Source organism: Salarias fasciatus, chromosome 6 (assembly GCF_902148845.1).
Source record: "Salarias fasciatus chromosome 6, fSalaFa1.1, whole genome shotgun sequence".
Lineage (NCBI taxonomy): Eukaryota > Metazoa > Chordata > Actinopteri > Blenniiformes > Blenniidae > Salarias > Salarias fasciatus.
This window is the reverse complement of record NC_043750.1, coordinates 31278226-31295082: the sequence shown is the minus strand read 5'-3', so window position 1 is coordinate 31295082 and position 16857 is coordinate 31278226. Positions and strand designations below refer to the sequence as shown.

Below are 16857 nucleotides of genomic sequence, written 5' to 3'. Positions count from 1 at the left end.
CAGCTTCCTCCTCCCGATCTGCATTCCGAGCACTTATCGCTGGGACGTAGACTTTGAATGATAAAGCGCGCGTGTCAGAAAACAAGCGAGTGTTGATTTAATAAGCCATCAATAATTACAGGGTATCTAATTACATGTGCTCCCTACATAAAAGATGATCCCGGTGAGGAGGTATAGATACAAGACACGGCGCCGGCTGCGGCGCGCAGAACAAATGAAAAAGGTGAGTCAGAAGTCAACGCAGTGAGCAGAATTCATTAAATAAAGTTGCTAGAGTGCGCCCTTTCCCGCAACAAATCACTGCTTCCAGTGGAATAGTCTCATTTAAATTCCATTATGTCTTTACACTGACATGTTTAAAAGCAGATAGGGACTGAAATGAGATCCATCCCCTTCAAGATAATTGATACCGCTGGAGTCTGGGCAGGCCACACACTGAAAATAGGGCATTATTCATAATTCATTAAATTTTATATAACTGACTCACTTCTGAAGATTACACAATAACATATTCATTGTTAAGAGACAGAAAGTCGTGGTCAAATCCAGACGACAGGGGCATTGTTCTGCTGAAAGCTGTGACATGATGAACTTTCAAGACCCCCAAAACCATTCACCCTTCCCCCCCCCCCCCCCCCCCCCCCCCCCCCACCCCTGTGTGTTTTTGTCTGAGACACTAGTCTTGTACAGCCGAATCGTGCATATTATCACGGTGACATTATGCAAGTTTCCATCCTGTGTGTGTGTGTGTGTGTGTGTGTGTGTGTGTGTGTGTGTGTGTGTGTGTGTGCGCTCACCTCCTCTTAATGAAAAGGTCAAAGCCAGAGCTAATGCTCCTGCTATTATATTGTGACACCTCTGGGATAACGCGTGATAATTAAAAGGGCTTTGGCATATGGCGGACATCGCAAACACGCTGCGGGGGGGGCGGGGGGAGGAACTCACTGGCTTGAGCAGGGGTGAAAAGACAAAAGAGGAAGAAGAAATGCCACAAATGTAGCATTTCTTCTTGAATTTTAAGCAGAGCAATAAGCTAGTTGGCACAAAGTGGCACAAAGTCAGTGCCAGCGTTACTGACACTAATCATTAGCTCCCGCTAATGCTGAACGGTCACTCGCTCTTCGAAACCGCTTTGAGCAGAGATGAGATGATACGGCAGGAATCAGCCAGAAAACAACAGCTTGGTGAAAAGGTAACCACCGAAACGTTAGCTTTGGCCAATGCCAATGATAACAGTTAGCAGAAAGAGACAAAAAGTTCCCATTTCAGACCAAATTAAAATCCATTTTACACAACACAACTTCACCACCAGTTAGTAACTGATTACTGTAACCGAGCGCCACTGGAGGCAACAGAATAAAAGTGAAAAGTAAGACGCTGTAGCTCCGCAACATACATGACAATGGCAATAGATCGCAATTGCAAAAATACCTTTTGTTTGCTGCATTAAAGCAAAAATAAAAATACAACATTTATGCTAAAATATGCTGTAAGGTAATATATAACACGTAACGCACTTATAATGAAAACAAAAGTGCTGATGTCTCCTCTGCTTTACATTAACCCCGCCGGCGGGATAATTTGTCATCCCGACGCCGCTGTAATAAAGCCGTCCCCCGGTGGCCCCCGCTTCGACCCCCTCGGCATCCATTTCCCCGTTTCCCCGCCGCTTTGTTTGTACACTTTTCTCACGGCGGGGCCGGACTTGAGGTTGTACAAGCAGTAATGTTGAGTAATGAGTGGTAACAGGCGCGCAACTAAATAAAACACCCTGAGTCTGACACTTTTTACGCGCTCCAGCTTGCGAGGGCCGCCGTTCTGCCTGCGTCAACATCCCGACGATTTTCTGCAGAGCGGCTCTGCGCTGCTGAGGGCAGCATATAAAAGCAGGCTTCTTCTGTCTTTTAATGCTAAGCTTTAACAAAGTCTGAAAGAAGTGCGCACTCCTGAATAATCGGTTATCTCGATGCGTCGCTTGTTGGTGATGAACACATTCTCGAAACGTGCCACCGCCCGATGCGGTGATTTTTTTTGCCTCAGAGTAGAAGCTTAACCCTCCTAAATCCCAATAATTCCCAGTGAAGGTAGCCACAGCGCTGCCCCAGTCCTGTCATAGGGAGACTGATAGCGGGCCTTTACAATCAATGCAGCTCAGTATCATTCCTGGTGTGTCATATACCTTCAGGCTGCAGAGAAAAGAAGCCGAGCAGCGGTTCAGGCACGGCCAGACTTTTTTTTTTGGTTTCTGGATTTTTTTTTTTTTTTTTTTTGCAGTTCAGAGACGGTCTAAGCATGAATTTATCAGTATGTCTGACATTAACAATGAATTAAACGACTTGAAGTCGTAGAGGGTTGGCTCCACTGACGAAATCATGGTGAACGTACACTGAATGGAGCCTCATAGAGCTTTGACTTGGTGTATAACTCACTAGAATAACGTTGCACCGTTCAGGACTGTCATTAGTCTGACTGAACTTGGTTTGCTTTAACAACTAACATTTAAAGGATGATTTGAAGTGACCAAAACCAAAACAGCCAATAGTGGCCTAGCAGGCCAACTACACCGTTTTCAGTATTTCTGCCAAAAAACAGAAATGCATTATGGGAGATGATTCGTCATGTTGTCAGTTGTGTGTGTGTGTGTGTGTGGGGGGGGGGGGGGGGGGGGGGGGGAGAACAGCAACACTAAATACCTCAACAGGAGTACAACACAGAAAGAATTTTTTTTTACAAATTCCTTATAAAAGGAAATCTCTCTTATCACAACCACAGCCGCTTCTCTGCACCTCGTTTTAAAACATGTTCGAACCAGATGGTGTAAATCACGCTGCCACTAATCTGTTCGTGATACCAACACCCAGGTTTTGTCATTCTCAAACACATGCCCCATAATCCATATTTATGAAGACAAATCCCTAAAAATGAATTTTGGGATGAAGACCTAGATGTTTTTGTTTTTTTTTTTTTTGTTTTTTTTTTTTTGTGGCAAATTTGTAAATTGTTGAAATGATAAATGCTGCTTCTTCTCACTCACTCATCCTGCATGCAGGCCAGTGCTGTGAATCCTTGTTGGAGACCAATTACTTTCATGAAATTAATGATGCTGTTAAAATGATGGAATATTCAGCGTGCTGGTTACTCATCATGTTGGTCGGACATTAAAATAGTTGATGAGTTGCTGTCTCTATCTGTCTGGGTCATGAACTGACAGACAGTTTCAGCAGAAATAAAGCAGTAATTACTAATTCTGCCCCCCCCCCCCCCCCCCCCCCCCCCCCCCCCCCCCCCCCCCCCGTTCGTCTCTGCTTGAGTCCAACGTTTGCTCCAGACGACCATAATGAAGTTAAAGCAGAATTAAAGTTTTACGTGAACGAGGGATTATTTCACTCTGCTTTCAAATCAGAATCAAGCAGCCACTTTATTTGGAATTAAGTTAAATTCGGCAGAATCATTTTCATCTGGAATTCAGTGTTTACATGGTCATTTTAAAGCAAGATTTCTTTTGTTGTTTATCTTCCTCCCTCTAACTGCTGCAACTCTCTTGAGTGAATCATTGTTTATTTTCAGAAACTCTACCACTTCATCGGGAACTAACTAGCAGCTATAATCAGGTAGGAATCTTCTGCTCCCCGCCGCACTCACTTAAGCTCTCAGGAGAAGTGAATTAAAACAGAACTTTGGCTCGAATGCTTTGCTGCATCGCTGAAACAAGCTAATGCTGAAGACCTTTAATTCAGCACGCTTCATTAGCTCCTAATATGTTAGCGGCAGCTCATTAGCAGCAGCACATGTTAATACATACAGTGCACAGTGTGCTCGGGCAAACGGCTCGCGGACCGGTGCAGACGACGCACTTTTTCACTGCCGACGCGACGGCGTGAAACGACTGCAGTCGTCGTTTCAGCCTTCACGGCCAAACCTGGCAGGAAAGCAGGAGTGAAGCATGAAGAACGCCGTCTCCTCGCCCATCGACGCCAGAGCCAGACGGACCGGAGGACGGCGACTGGCTGCAGGGAGCAGCCGCCTCCTTCCTCTGTGCACGAGCCGATTACAGGTGGCAACAGTTTGTTGTGTATTGGATCCAGGGGCAAATTCCCAGAGAGTCTCCAAAAGCAATTATCAGCTAAAACAACGCTTTAAACACCATTTGGTGGATGTTTGTTGTTTGTTTCTCAAACAGGGCGATGGGTGAAATGTGCATAAACAGTGCATCTGTGATGGAATAAACGCAGTACAATTAGGAAATTTAAACAAAACAAATCTCCAATTATGGACTTATTTGAATGTTTTTTTCTTTTTACAATATTAATGAGCATGTGCCTTTAGATTTTTTAATCGCTTTCTAGGAACTTGTCTCATCAGTATTCCTACTATCTAAACATAGAAAATAAAAACGTTTGAAGCTGTTTTTTTTCATTTATTATTGACAATTATGTTCAGAAATGGAAGAAGAATGAAGGAATCAATGATCCAGGGATGTTCTGTTCTTTTGTCTGGAAGTCAGCATTTCTTGAAAGACATCACTGAACCGCGCCCAGGGCCGGCTCTAGGAACTAGTCCGCCGCCTAGAGCGGAGTGTACGGGGGGGGGGGGGGGGGGGGCTCGTACATGTGTGCCTCAGACTAGGAGCTTAACCCTCCTAAATCCCAATAATTCCCATTGTAAGCAGCGACCCCCCCACTACGACTCTCCGTCGCTCCGTATGAGTACCTCACCAACCCACACCCCCCCCCACCCCAACGGTTGTCGTGTTGGGCTCGTCCAGTTCGCCTAACAGACCGGGGCTGGCCAATGGCAACAATATGCAGCAAAAAAAACAAAAAAAACAAAACAAACAACAACACTGAGTAAAACGATCAACATGCAGACAAGTCTTCAGCCCTTTGTTCAAGTCACAATGCATCATTTTTTCATTTGTGGTTCAGAAGAGAAGTTAATGGAAAGCGTAAAACAAAAAAAGATGCTGTTTTTATATTCTACAAAAGTGAGGAACCCCCATGAATCCTAATAAACTGATTAATTAATTGAAATCCTCCTGTTAAAAGGAGCTACTTGTTGCATTTTTGCCATGATGCCATCAACATTGGGAAAAACGTCATAAACAAAAAAGAACAGGTCTCAGTTTGCAATGAGGGCCAATGAACACTCACCGCCAGCTTCTCTCAGCACATTAATGTGTCAGCGTACGATGAATGTCCGAACAGCAGCCGAGCCTCTAAACAAAGTTGATTAAAGTGATTTGCGTTGCATCATACGCTGGTTTCGGCTTCCCGTCACTGCGTATGAGTGCATGCATTTCTTACAAGGCCCTCAGTGGGAATTAAACATCACAGGCCTGAAGTGTAACTGGCACCTCCATTCATTGACCTGCTAAAGGGATTGTTAGCGATGCCTCAACAATGGCCTGTCTTCCTCTGAGGACTTCACTGGATTTCTTTCTCTTTTTTTTTTTTTTTGGTTTCCTCATAAGGATTATGAAAGGCTGTGTACTCTCTGTTCCAGTGCACGGTCTGCCTTCACTGAAAACACCTATAAAAGAGCCGGAGGATTAATAATTCATTGATATCCATGACCACTCATGCTCTCCTTTATAAGACGGGCTTATATTAGCGCTGTACCCGTCAAATAGTCCAAACAACTCTAACGGCGTCATTAAAATTTTAAAAGCAGCTCAGCGTGCAGGCTGGGTAAATAAGAGACAATTACTGTGTTTGATAGAAACATAATGCAGTCTCCTTTCAGGGGAGGGATGTGCAAACCTTCGGAGGGGGGTGGGGGAGGAAAATGACTTATAGCCAGCAGAAAAATGATTTATTTAAAGGGCACTTTTCAGGCTCGAGTTCCACGCCAGATAACTACGGACAGTCAGAAGTTCAGTCACGTAGCCCGGTATTTTGCACAGCTTGAGAGGGGTATTAACGGAAAATAGGGAATCCGAAATCAGCCGCTATCTATCTCCCGCCGCCGCCATTGAAAGATGCTTACACAATCTGCTCGGTAATGGGAGGGATGTTTAAGCAGGTTATTACCATTAAAATCCAAATGGAAATAAAGAAGCAGACCTGATTGTGAAGTTAATGCGGCGTGGACACATTTTACAGCCATTTTCCATCTCTCATAGATAAACCAGTAGATCACTTTAATTAGACAATGTGTTAATTGACTGCAGGTCCTGGGGTGCGATGTGTCAACATTAGTCTCCATCAATGACAGCCTCCTCCAGGCATGACACCATTCACCATTCACCCCGACTGAGAGCGAGACGGGATACTGAGAGCAATCCAGGCTCTGCAAGAGTGTGTGTGTGTGTGTGTGTGTGTGTGTGCGTGTTTCTGCTGTGTGTCATTGGCTGTGCATGCAGCCACATTCGTGCGGGCATCTGCGATTTTGTGTATTTGTGACCGAGTGAATGTAAAGCAATGCATGAGAACGAGGGAGGCTGCAGAGGAAGGGCAGAAATGGAGGGCGAGCCAGAGAGAGAGGAGCCCAGCGTGCGGTCTATCGCTTCGCTGTGGTCTGACATTATTATGTGCTCATCGCCTGACCGCTCTCCTAGGCTTTCCCGTGTTTGGGAAATGGCAAGGGACATCAACATTACAAGGTATCGCACTTGGCTCGGGATGAAAAAAACAAACAAAAAAAAAAAAAAACCCAAGGAGGATAAGGTCAAGATGCAGCCTGCCTCTGGGACGTGGGAGCCTCACACTCAAAGTTCAATACTCTCGTATTCGATCCATAGATGTTCAAACGGAAGATGTGACCCCACGATGGATGCTCCCCTCATGTTCTCTCACTGTCTCCACGTGTTTAAAGTAGACAGGAAAGATTAGAAATCACGCCAAATCAAACCTACGGGCTTAATTGCAGCACGTATGTGAGAAATTCCACGTAGTCGGCATCGTGGAGCTGCCGTCCGCGATCAGTGGCCAGGCGTATGATAGCGCTGGAGTCTGTGAAGTCCCAGCAAGTCGGCCTCCATCAAGCCTTCAATCATACAGGAAACATAATGAGGCCATTAAGGTTTGGCCAACGCAGCCTTTAAAGCCTCTCGTGCGCCCGGCTGGGTTTCCGCTCCGCACACGCTCGTGGCTTCAAAGCTTTTTAGCAGCCTGATGTGATTTGAGCTCGGCGGCGTGCGGCTTGGTCGTCCTGATTGGACGCTCCTCTGAATGGGTTCCTTAATGTCGGAGAGAGTTTCAACATCGTGCGGCTCCTTTAAGTGCATCTGCTGACCTTTAGCAGGAGTTATGAAATGCCAAAATTATGCTGACCTAGTTAAGTTCGAGAAAAAGAAAATCTAGACTTTTTTTTGCTTATCTCCTGATGAGTTGATCTGATATTTCATGTTTGAACGTCTTCCTCTGGTTGTATCGCACCGTTTGGCCAGACGTCGCTTCCCACACAACACCTTGATGCTTTTCATTCCGCATGGCTCAGATCACATAAAGAATTCAGAAATGAAGAACGACATGCCATACATGGCGCGACTCATCCTCCACGAGCCCTTTCTAAAAGCTCATCCACACAGTGCGAGGATTACAGGACATAACATGCTCTCAGAACCACACTCTGAGATCTGGAGGTCAGGGGTGAACGTCTCTATGAGCCCGCCGATGTTTGGGAGCTCTGCTGTCTAAAAACTCACTGGCCATTCACAGCGCTGTTCATCACACTTCCACTGTGCAAAGAACAAGAGATGAGAAGCAAATTTGGAGATATTAATTAGCCGAGGATTAGAGGGAAGGAGGGCGGATTGAAAGAGGGATAAAGAATCTCAGGCTGGCTCGCAGGGTTCCATTATTTATGATATTCAGATTCTTTCCCCCCCTCTACTTCCTGCAGAGCAGACGGCCACCAGGGCCGCAGCAGAGGAAAGAAAAGAAACAACTTTATAATGCATTAGCATCAGTAATTTAGGCTGAGGAGTGAGGTGGGCTGACGGAAAGCAAGAGTAGCGCCTGATGACTGCGAGAACCGAGTCGTGGAAAAAAAAGGGGATTTAAATATAAACCTGAACTTTTCTGATATTGTGTTGACACTTGAAAGGTCATCCAGATAGTTTAAATACCGTCGCGAAAGACGTAGCTAGGGACTTTTACCAGGAAAGGCCAAACGAATGCAACCACGTTGCCTAGAAACAAACTGATCTTCCGCAGGTTCAACGGATCGTGAATGAAGCGCAGGTGGATCGTGTGACTAAAAATGTCTCAGTGGTCTGACGGATGAAGCAGCCTTCTCCTCTGAGAACAGCTGAAGACGTTTATGTGACAAAGCTTGGTGGGATTTAAAAAAAAAAAAAAACAGACTACCTTGTAGAACGAGGGTTAGGGTTCATATCTCCACTGTTTGCCACATTCAGCCATTCATAGAGGCAGCTGCCATTCAGGACACTCAGTCCATCCATTGGGGGCAGTTTTTTGGGGTTTTCCAGGAAATTGTACCTGCAACCGACTTGTGGTCACTGTTGTGACACAAGTTTTCTTAATTTTTGTGTCTCTTGCATGTATTTTTAGCATGTAGTTTGATTGTTTTCGCCTGGTCATTCAGTAAGAAGCGTCAACAGGAGCCGAGGTCTTCAGGAGACACTGGAAGGAAACCCTGTCAAAACAAATAGCCTCCGTAAGCCAACTGTGTCGGGGAAACTGAATAAACACCCCGCCGAATGTGTCAGCTGTTTAAATAAAAGAAAAAAGCCTAAGTGGCATATTGTGTTTGCTTGTGTCTGCAGTTGACTTTTCCAAAGGAAAAATCTGTTGAAAATAAATCCGATTTCGTCTGGCACGACAAACAGGAAGGAGCGCTTCCCGGCCCGCCCTGCAGATGACAGCTCCGTCCCCGGTGGTGAGTTTCTGGACCGTTACAGGCAAACAGCAGCCGGCCGGAATGATATCATGTTCAGGAGGAGGAATTTTGCAAGATCTCAGATTTTTTTTTTTCCCTGCCAAAACAATTTTTTTTTCTTTAAAACTGATCATTTATTGACACCTGCTCCAGAAGCATCCTTCAAAGACTGAAAGTCTGTCTCATCTCCAACATGCAAACATCACGTGCGCGTGTGCATGCGCGTGTGTGTGTGTGAGCGTGTGTTTGTGCACTGCGTGACATTTTTTGGCTTCAAACGCAGCTCATGAGAGTAAGCATGCGTTTCCTCCGGTTCTCGGGAGGGATTTGGGAATTTCAAACACACAGTCAGCTCCACTGATGACTTGCCAGATATGGATGACCCGCCTCGGCGTGAGTTCTCACCACTTTAAAAGACCACTCGCATCCAGCCCCCGCCCGCAGCCGCCTTATGCTAATTTCCCTTTCCACCGCCCTTCCTTCAAATGAACAGAGGACAACAAAGCCGCCGTCATGTGCCACGGTACATGAAACAAACATCAAGGAGTAATAATAAAAAAATAATAATGAAAAAAAAAAAAAAAGCTGATGCCCTGAAATGCTGATACTTATGGCTTTCTTGAAGGGCTGCATTCATTTTGATTACGCTGCTGGGGAGGATTTCAAGGTTCCCTCAGAAGAGATGAATGTTTCAAGATCACATTAAAGGAGGCACCACTAAAGCTATCCATTTCCTACTCAAGCTGTCACTCACAATGCCATTATGCTCGCCACTGCCGGGGCTGAGAGGTTACACGGCCTCAAAAACACTTCAGGAGAGAAGTTGTCACATCGCTGCGGGGATGCTTCATTGGGATTACGCTCATGAATATTATAACCGACAGTTAGTCTCAACATGGCCACCGCGGCGGTGCCAGTTAATATCTGAGGTTGAGTCTTCGCCGTAACCCGCGGTGAGCCCGAGGCGGCGGCGTGAAGACACGCACGACGACAGACGGCGAGGAATGGCGGTGGATCGGCGGGGGCACGAGATGGCAAGTTGGACAGGTACAGAGAAACAGTGAGAGTGCATTAGCCTTGTGTACACGCCTCAGAGGACACGCCGCCACTCCCGCCTCCCCCCGGGGAGCCCACCGCTGCGCCGAGTCCTCCCACAGGTAGTCACAGTACAAGACACGGCCGACCAGTCCGCCTGAAATAAGACTGAAGGAGAGTCCGCCGACCAGAGAGCCTGTGAGTTCATGGTGGATGTTGTGGCCAGTCAAGCAAACAGACAACAGGCAGCCAGCAGAGATTCATTTACATTTATATTTCAGACCTTCAGCACAGAGCAGTTAAGACTGTGGAGGTGTTGGAGGCCTGCCGTCTCCGCTGGAGGCCGGGGGAACCGAGCAGGTGTCGAACAAAACAAGCACATGTGGGGGATTTCTGAGGTTTGAGGGTTTTGTCAGCGCTTCAGATCAGTGGTTCACAACAGGTCTTTTTTTTTTTAGCTGTTGTTTCTCCTTAGAGCCACCCCAGATTACCTCTCAGAAAAGGCTGAGGATCTCCTCTCTGATCTCTGATTTGAGAAAAACATTACAGTGAAGCCAGATGTTGACAGACACCATCATACAGAAGCCAGACAGTTCAAATCATATTTCATAAAGGGTCTTTTTCTTGTTCTGGGTTCTTTGACCTGTGAACACTAAAGTGTGGCCTTTAAGAAAGACTGCAGGCCAAACTCTGCACTCTCTGATATGAAAGACATCACACTAAAGAAAACACTGATGAACACAATCAAATCATCGAGCTCTGAATCAAACGTACTGAGTAAATTCCAAAGACTGCCGGAGTCTTCTGAATGCCTTACATTTCACTCTTATATTTCACTCTGTTCTTTGAAACTTCAAATCAGCGCTCCTGTGATGTTCCTGGAGTCAGGCTGCGAACCGCTGCAGATCTGGAGATGTATAATGAGGCTACATACTGCACTACATTATGTTCCATAACAAGGCCAAAGTGTGACGAATGTGAAAATAAGTACTTGTTCTGCAATCGTTTAATGACGGTGAGGAAACGTCTTCTGAAGCAGTTATTCTCAGTGATTCACATTAACCTTTACTGACCACCACTGATTATATGGTTTGGTTGAAGCAACTAAAGACATAACAAAGGGTCAGACTCGAAGGTTAGAAAAGATCATAGTGGGAGGGTAAAAAAACAAATCAATAGCTGCATATATGAGGTGGGAGCTCACCTTGGCTTCAGCTCTGCCCTCTGGTTGCTAACTTTGATCAACCAAAGGTCACAGCCTGGACAATGGCCATAAATCCACCAGAAAATAATCCCTAAATTCAGTCGATAGGTGCTTGAACTCCTGTGAGCTCAAACATGAGAAGCCACGGCCCTTTGTGGGGCAGAAAATCTTGGACTTCTGCACTCCGATGCATAGTTTTCCTTATCGAGAAACACCAAAAGGACTTTTCCTCTCAACGCGATCCAGCCAGTAAATCAGAGCGTAAGCAGGAGCCTCAGAACAATCAATCAGACAACCTCAGCTATAACTTTACATAATAAATGTGATGAAGCGGACATAAAACACAACAGTGGCGCATTAAATTTTCATTAGTTTATTACTAAGCAGCCTCTGAAATAAGAGCGCTGTGCTTTGCTGACCTTCCAAATGATCTTCATGTTTGTGAGAGCCGCTGGTGCAAAGCTCACGGCATCTTAATAGCTTTAGAATTCAAAATTGGTATTTGAAGATGTTTTTAAGACTTCATAAAAAAGGCAAATAAATAAATAGATAAACTGGATGCAAAAAAATCATGAATGAAGAGATAAAACCTTCAGAAGTGATTCCAAGAATGATCAAGATTTGCTTCTGTTTATTTGCATTTTCGATGTGTAAGCACATGCAGAATCACAAAGAAGTCTTTCAATCCTCCCACGGGTAATTTTGTGAGGTTTTAATAGCAATTTGAAATAAAAACATTCTTAACACAAACATATAAAAATGGAAGATGAACAAACACACATGCATAAAGTATGTCAATTCTTCCATAAGGTTTATATTTGTTGCCCCAAAACACAAAGGAGTCAAAACTCAACTCTTAAACCCTGGTTTTAAAAGTCAAGGATGAAAACTCAGCAGCTCAGACAACATGTTGGACTCTTATGTTTCCTAGATTCACTAAGAAAGATTTAAAAAAAAATCCAAATTGAACAGACTGGTCCTTCAATATAACAAAAGTATTGATGTGGTAACAAAGAAACTACAGTCCTGTTTACAACAAACTGCGATTCATGAAAACAGAAAACATTTGTTGCATTTCAGGTTTCCGTTTACACAATAATGATGCTCGGAGTCAGTGGAAGTGGAACTTTTTTAAAACGCCTCCATGGAAATGGGGGAAAATGCTGTTACTGTGCATGCACGCCACGGTCGTAGTGAAGGGTTTATCTGCACACGTATGAATGTCGTGACTCCCAGTCCATCTTCTCCCGGACATGATCATTTCAGTTGAGAGTCACCTGTAATCGCAATCCAACTTCACGGTCTGGCCTTACGAATTTCTGTTCTTGCTGTCGTTAATATTTATATTTTGTATTATTTTATATAGTATTATCTGTAACTCTTTACTTCCTTTTTAGTGTTTCTGCCATTTTTGTGCAAATGGACTGAAGTATTGCTCTGTAAAGGTGAAACACTTCTGAAACGAAAAACCAAAAACGATGCATTTTCACTTGAAACTCTATTGTGTAAATGGGTAGTTTGACATACTCTGAATAGAAAAAAACATCCATGGCCAGAATTCTTTAAAATACTCAACATGTAGATAAACTTCTTCTCTGTCCTTTGACTGACAAAATATTATTTTCTGAACATCCAACCATTGAAGAAGTCCGGACACCATTCCACCTGACAGGATGTTTACCAGACAGTCCACATGTCCATAACAGAGCAGACACACTGTTTAGTGCCATCAAACCCTATTTGGTAAAACCTGTTCACAGGGAGAACATGAAGCCCTGGAGTCAAACCCTGGATCCTCTTAATGTGAGGGGAGAATGTCAACTACACTGCACACAATTATTTAAATATTTGTACAAAACACTTGCAAAAATGCCCTTCACAAAAAAATTCTTTGTTGAAATAACAGTGCCGATTATAGGAAATATTACAAATAGAAGTAGTCATAAATAGTGACAGAGGTTGAAATCTGAAGTGATTTCAGCTCATACAAAATATGTTACTTGCAGGTCCTTTTGTTTATTTTTATTTATCTTATATATGTTTTTTCTATCAAGCGTCACGCATCTGTTAAATTTGGAAGGGAGGGACGCAGCCTGGTTCTCTAACAGCATGTAGCCATTTGCATGAGGGCGAAAATCGTTTGATTGAAAAGTTGATTGGCTTTACAGAATAACTTTAAGCACCTGGAATAATTAGTTAGCCAATTTCACCATCTTCTATGACACCTTTTCATCCAGAAACATCTTCTGATGGTGATTTGTTAAATGCTAAAATGTTTGAGTAATGAAGGAACATGTCATCGTGTCAAAATCCTAATTGAAGAAGACAAAGAAAAGAGTGAAGACAAAATGATGAATCGTGTAGAGAGACCATAAAAACAAGGAAAGACTTTCGTGGTTTGCAGATAAAAAATTCAAATTTTAAGAATTGTTTTTTCTGTTGCATTACCCAACATGGCCATAAGGTGTCGCCTGCCGGAGATGCAATGAAAATGCTAATGTTCTTCAGTTTGCCATCCTTCTCCATGACAGTGGGCCAATAGGGAACCGTTCAACAGCGCCCCCTGCAGGGACGGGCTGTTTTTAGTACAAATGCCTCCTTTGAACTAGTTCAGCTTTTCACTGTCTCTCTGAATCGTTGTTATATTTATGGTTCTTCTAAAGAGTGGCGAGATGAAAAATGAAGGAGGCCACAGACAGTCAAGGTTCAGCTTGTCGGCGATGCAGCCGGTTAGTCTTCCCGTTAGCCAGACACTTACTCTTACTCCTACTAAACTACTGCTGCAGTTAAGTTAGAGGACTTAAAGCTCAATCTCCAGCACGTAGGCCTCCATTCATCACCAGAACAAGCTCCAGCAAGCCAATGAAGATTAAGTAGCAGATCTGCTCTCCTGAGGATGCTCTCGAGGCCAAACGAAACTCTACTCTCCCTTTTTTTCCCCTCTTCTTTAAACCACAAAAGGATAAAAGGACCTGGGTTTTCACGTTAATCAGTGAGGATTTTGAGCTGAGGGGCAGCAGCACACAGTAACCCCGTGCCCTTCTCCACCCAGCAGACAGCCGTGCAGCAGCATGCACACAAACACATTTCCCACACAGCGCCTCAGTCTTCACTCCGGGTTAAAAAACAAGTTCATGCACCATGTTATAATCAGCTCAGACAAGACTGAATATGTGGGGATTTTTCTGATTTTTTTTTCTTTTTTTTTTTCAAATGGAAGAAAGCAAGAGAAACAACCAGAACAACAAATTAAGCCTGTGAAACCACAAAGAGGAAGCCATCGGCTGCATACCAGCTTACAAGACAGTTGTGTAAATGACTTTGATTCATTTTGTCTCATTATTCTCTTCCTATGAGGGCCTACTTGTGTAAGAGGGGCCGCAGTTTCATCCATTTCCAATGCAGAAGAGGCGGCTCGAATGTGACCTGTTTCATTCTGGAGATGAGTGAGTGGAAGAGTGAGGATTATTTACAGCTGCTGCTCTGATTTACAAATTATGGCAGGTGGCTGCTTTTGCCCAAAAAACTGCATGTCATGCAATCGTGAACAAGAGAGGCAATTAAGAGTTCTGAGTTCTTGGTTGAGACATTTTTTAAATAAATCCCCTCAAGAAAAACGAGAGTTAATGGTTAAGGGATAAATTAAGTGCTGGAAAGGGACTTATGTCACTGGGCATCATGGTTTCACACATCTGATCCTGAAAAGGGGAACGACCAAATCTCCAGGCATCCCTTTGAATATGCATCTTTTTTTTTTTTTTTTTTTTTTTTTTTTTGCTTTTTTCAATTTTCAAGGCTGCACCAAAGAGCAACCCGTATTTTAAATGTATAAAATCTTTCAGATTTAGGGTGATCAGTTCAATGAAACATTAAATTTTGGGGAAGCACAAGGATCCATGCAAGAGGACACAATCGCCATGTGAAGAATTTAAAGTCCGATTGGAGATTGTACAATAATGCATGACTCCCTCCTTCCCCGTTCAATTAATTTGGATGAAAAAGCACCTCGCATCAGCGGGGAGGAATGAATCATGCATTCGCAGATCTGGGATCCGCTTCAAATAAATCATACAGGTTTCCTCTCTGAGGACATAAATCACCTCGGAATAAATTATGAAACTGGAAATTCACGAGTTGAACCCTCGCGCACGGACTCGACGCGTTTGGCAATGTCACAAAACAGTATTTGGGATTATTAGAGCTGACAGGGGGGTAGGAGCAGGAGGAGGAGGAGGACAGGGGGCTCTGTGCGTAATTTGTGCTCCAGTGAAAGGTCGGAGCAGCAAAAAAAACAAACAAAATTCACAATGCTGCACAAGTCTGGCATTTAGGGAGCTTCGTGCGTCGGAGCGCATCTGGAGCTCCCGGTGCATGCACCTGTTAACAGCCAGCACAAAGTCTCCGCTCCGCTCTGTGCGTCACCCGAGATGAGAATACCCCACTCTCCGGACAGAGTAGGAAAAACCAGCCAGCAGGATAAACATAAACACCCAGAGAAATAAAGATGAGCCGGGGTTTGTACTCACGCTGCTGTTCTGTCCCGTCCAGTAAACAACCGCGTGGTTGTGCGTGGAGTCTCCCGTCAGAGGGAAAGTGCTGCTGCTGAGCTTGGACTCGTCCTGGCGGTTATTCCCTCTCCCTTCGTCCCTGTTCCATCTGAACTCAGATCTGCCCTGTCGGTGTCCGTCCAGCATGGAGCCCCGCTGGCCCTCCGGAGCCGCGGCCGCCGCGTCCCCGCCGGCCCGGCCGCTCCAGCCGCCCTCACTGAACTCTGCAAACTCCGGACCGCTTCTCCTCTCCCTCCGGAGCGCAGCTTCCTCACCCGCCTGCACCCACCCGAGACTCCCCTGCCCGGGTTCGGGTGTATCCTCCTGCGTCCTAACTCCATCCAGACTGCCCGCGCGCACGGATCGGGGCGCATCCTCGGAGGAAGCACCAGGCTCTCCGTCTCCGTCCATCCCAGCAGGCTGCTCGGTAACCCCGAGTTCCCTAAACTCTACTCGGATGTTTTTTAGGGCGCCCGGCTCCTCTGTCGGGTCGGCGCGTCTCCCCAGCGGTAATTCCTCCAGGTGAAGTTGGACAGGCGTCGCGCAGGACGCGCAAGTTATCTCCGCCGTAGCATCCCGGAGGGTGTGAACGGCGATCATCACCCAGATACCCAGAGAGAAGTGCAAGCCTGGGCACAAGCCAGCCCGAGTCTCCATCGCTGACAGAGATCTGGAGGAGGTGAAGGATGGCTGGAGACCTGATCCGACACCTTAACTCCCTTCTCTCAGGTCGATGTGGAATTAACTGACGCCTCGGTTGTCCGTCCGCTTGTTTGAGAGGAGGGCAAGGGGGGAAAAAAAAGAAAAAAAAAAGTGCTCTTCAGCGAAACTGTTCACGTCCAAGGATCTTTTTGGTCGGGGAAAGCCACCACACAGGGAGGAGGAGCTGTATCGCAGCCAGCTGCCGAGTGTGCGCCCGGAAGAGACAGTGGGAGAGAGAGGGAAAGAGAGAGAGAGAGAGAGAGAGAGAGGGAGAGAGAGAGCGAGAGAGAGAGGTGCTGTCCATGGTGCTGACTCTTCTCCTCCTCTTTGAAGTCGTTTAGATCTCAGCAACACAAAACAGTCATTGTGCAGCACGCAGGCTGTCGCTCAATATCACACTTATCCCCTTTTAAGATGGTGAATTCTTCACTAAATTCGCCATTACTGACTCTTTATCGGCCGTGTGTTTAATGAATTAGTGAATTAAATTAAACGACGTTTTGATTTATTACCGGTTACAATAAATAA

General features: G+C 45.2%; 1 protein-coding gene across 1 annotated transcript in view; it reads right to left on the bottom strand.

Annotated features, from left to right (window-relative positions):
* Positions 1-16284, bottom strand: part of sorcs3a (sortilin related VPS10 domain containing receptor 3a) — a 265372-nt gene extending 249088 nt beyond the window's left edge. The window contains exon 1 of the mRNA XM_030093398.1: positions 15607-16284. Within this exon, the coding sequence (XP_029949258.1) occupies positions 15607-16284 (678 nt within the window). The remainder of the gene's footprint in view (positions 1-15606) is intronic.
* Between the last annotated feature and the right edge of the window lie 573 nt (positions 16285-16857).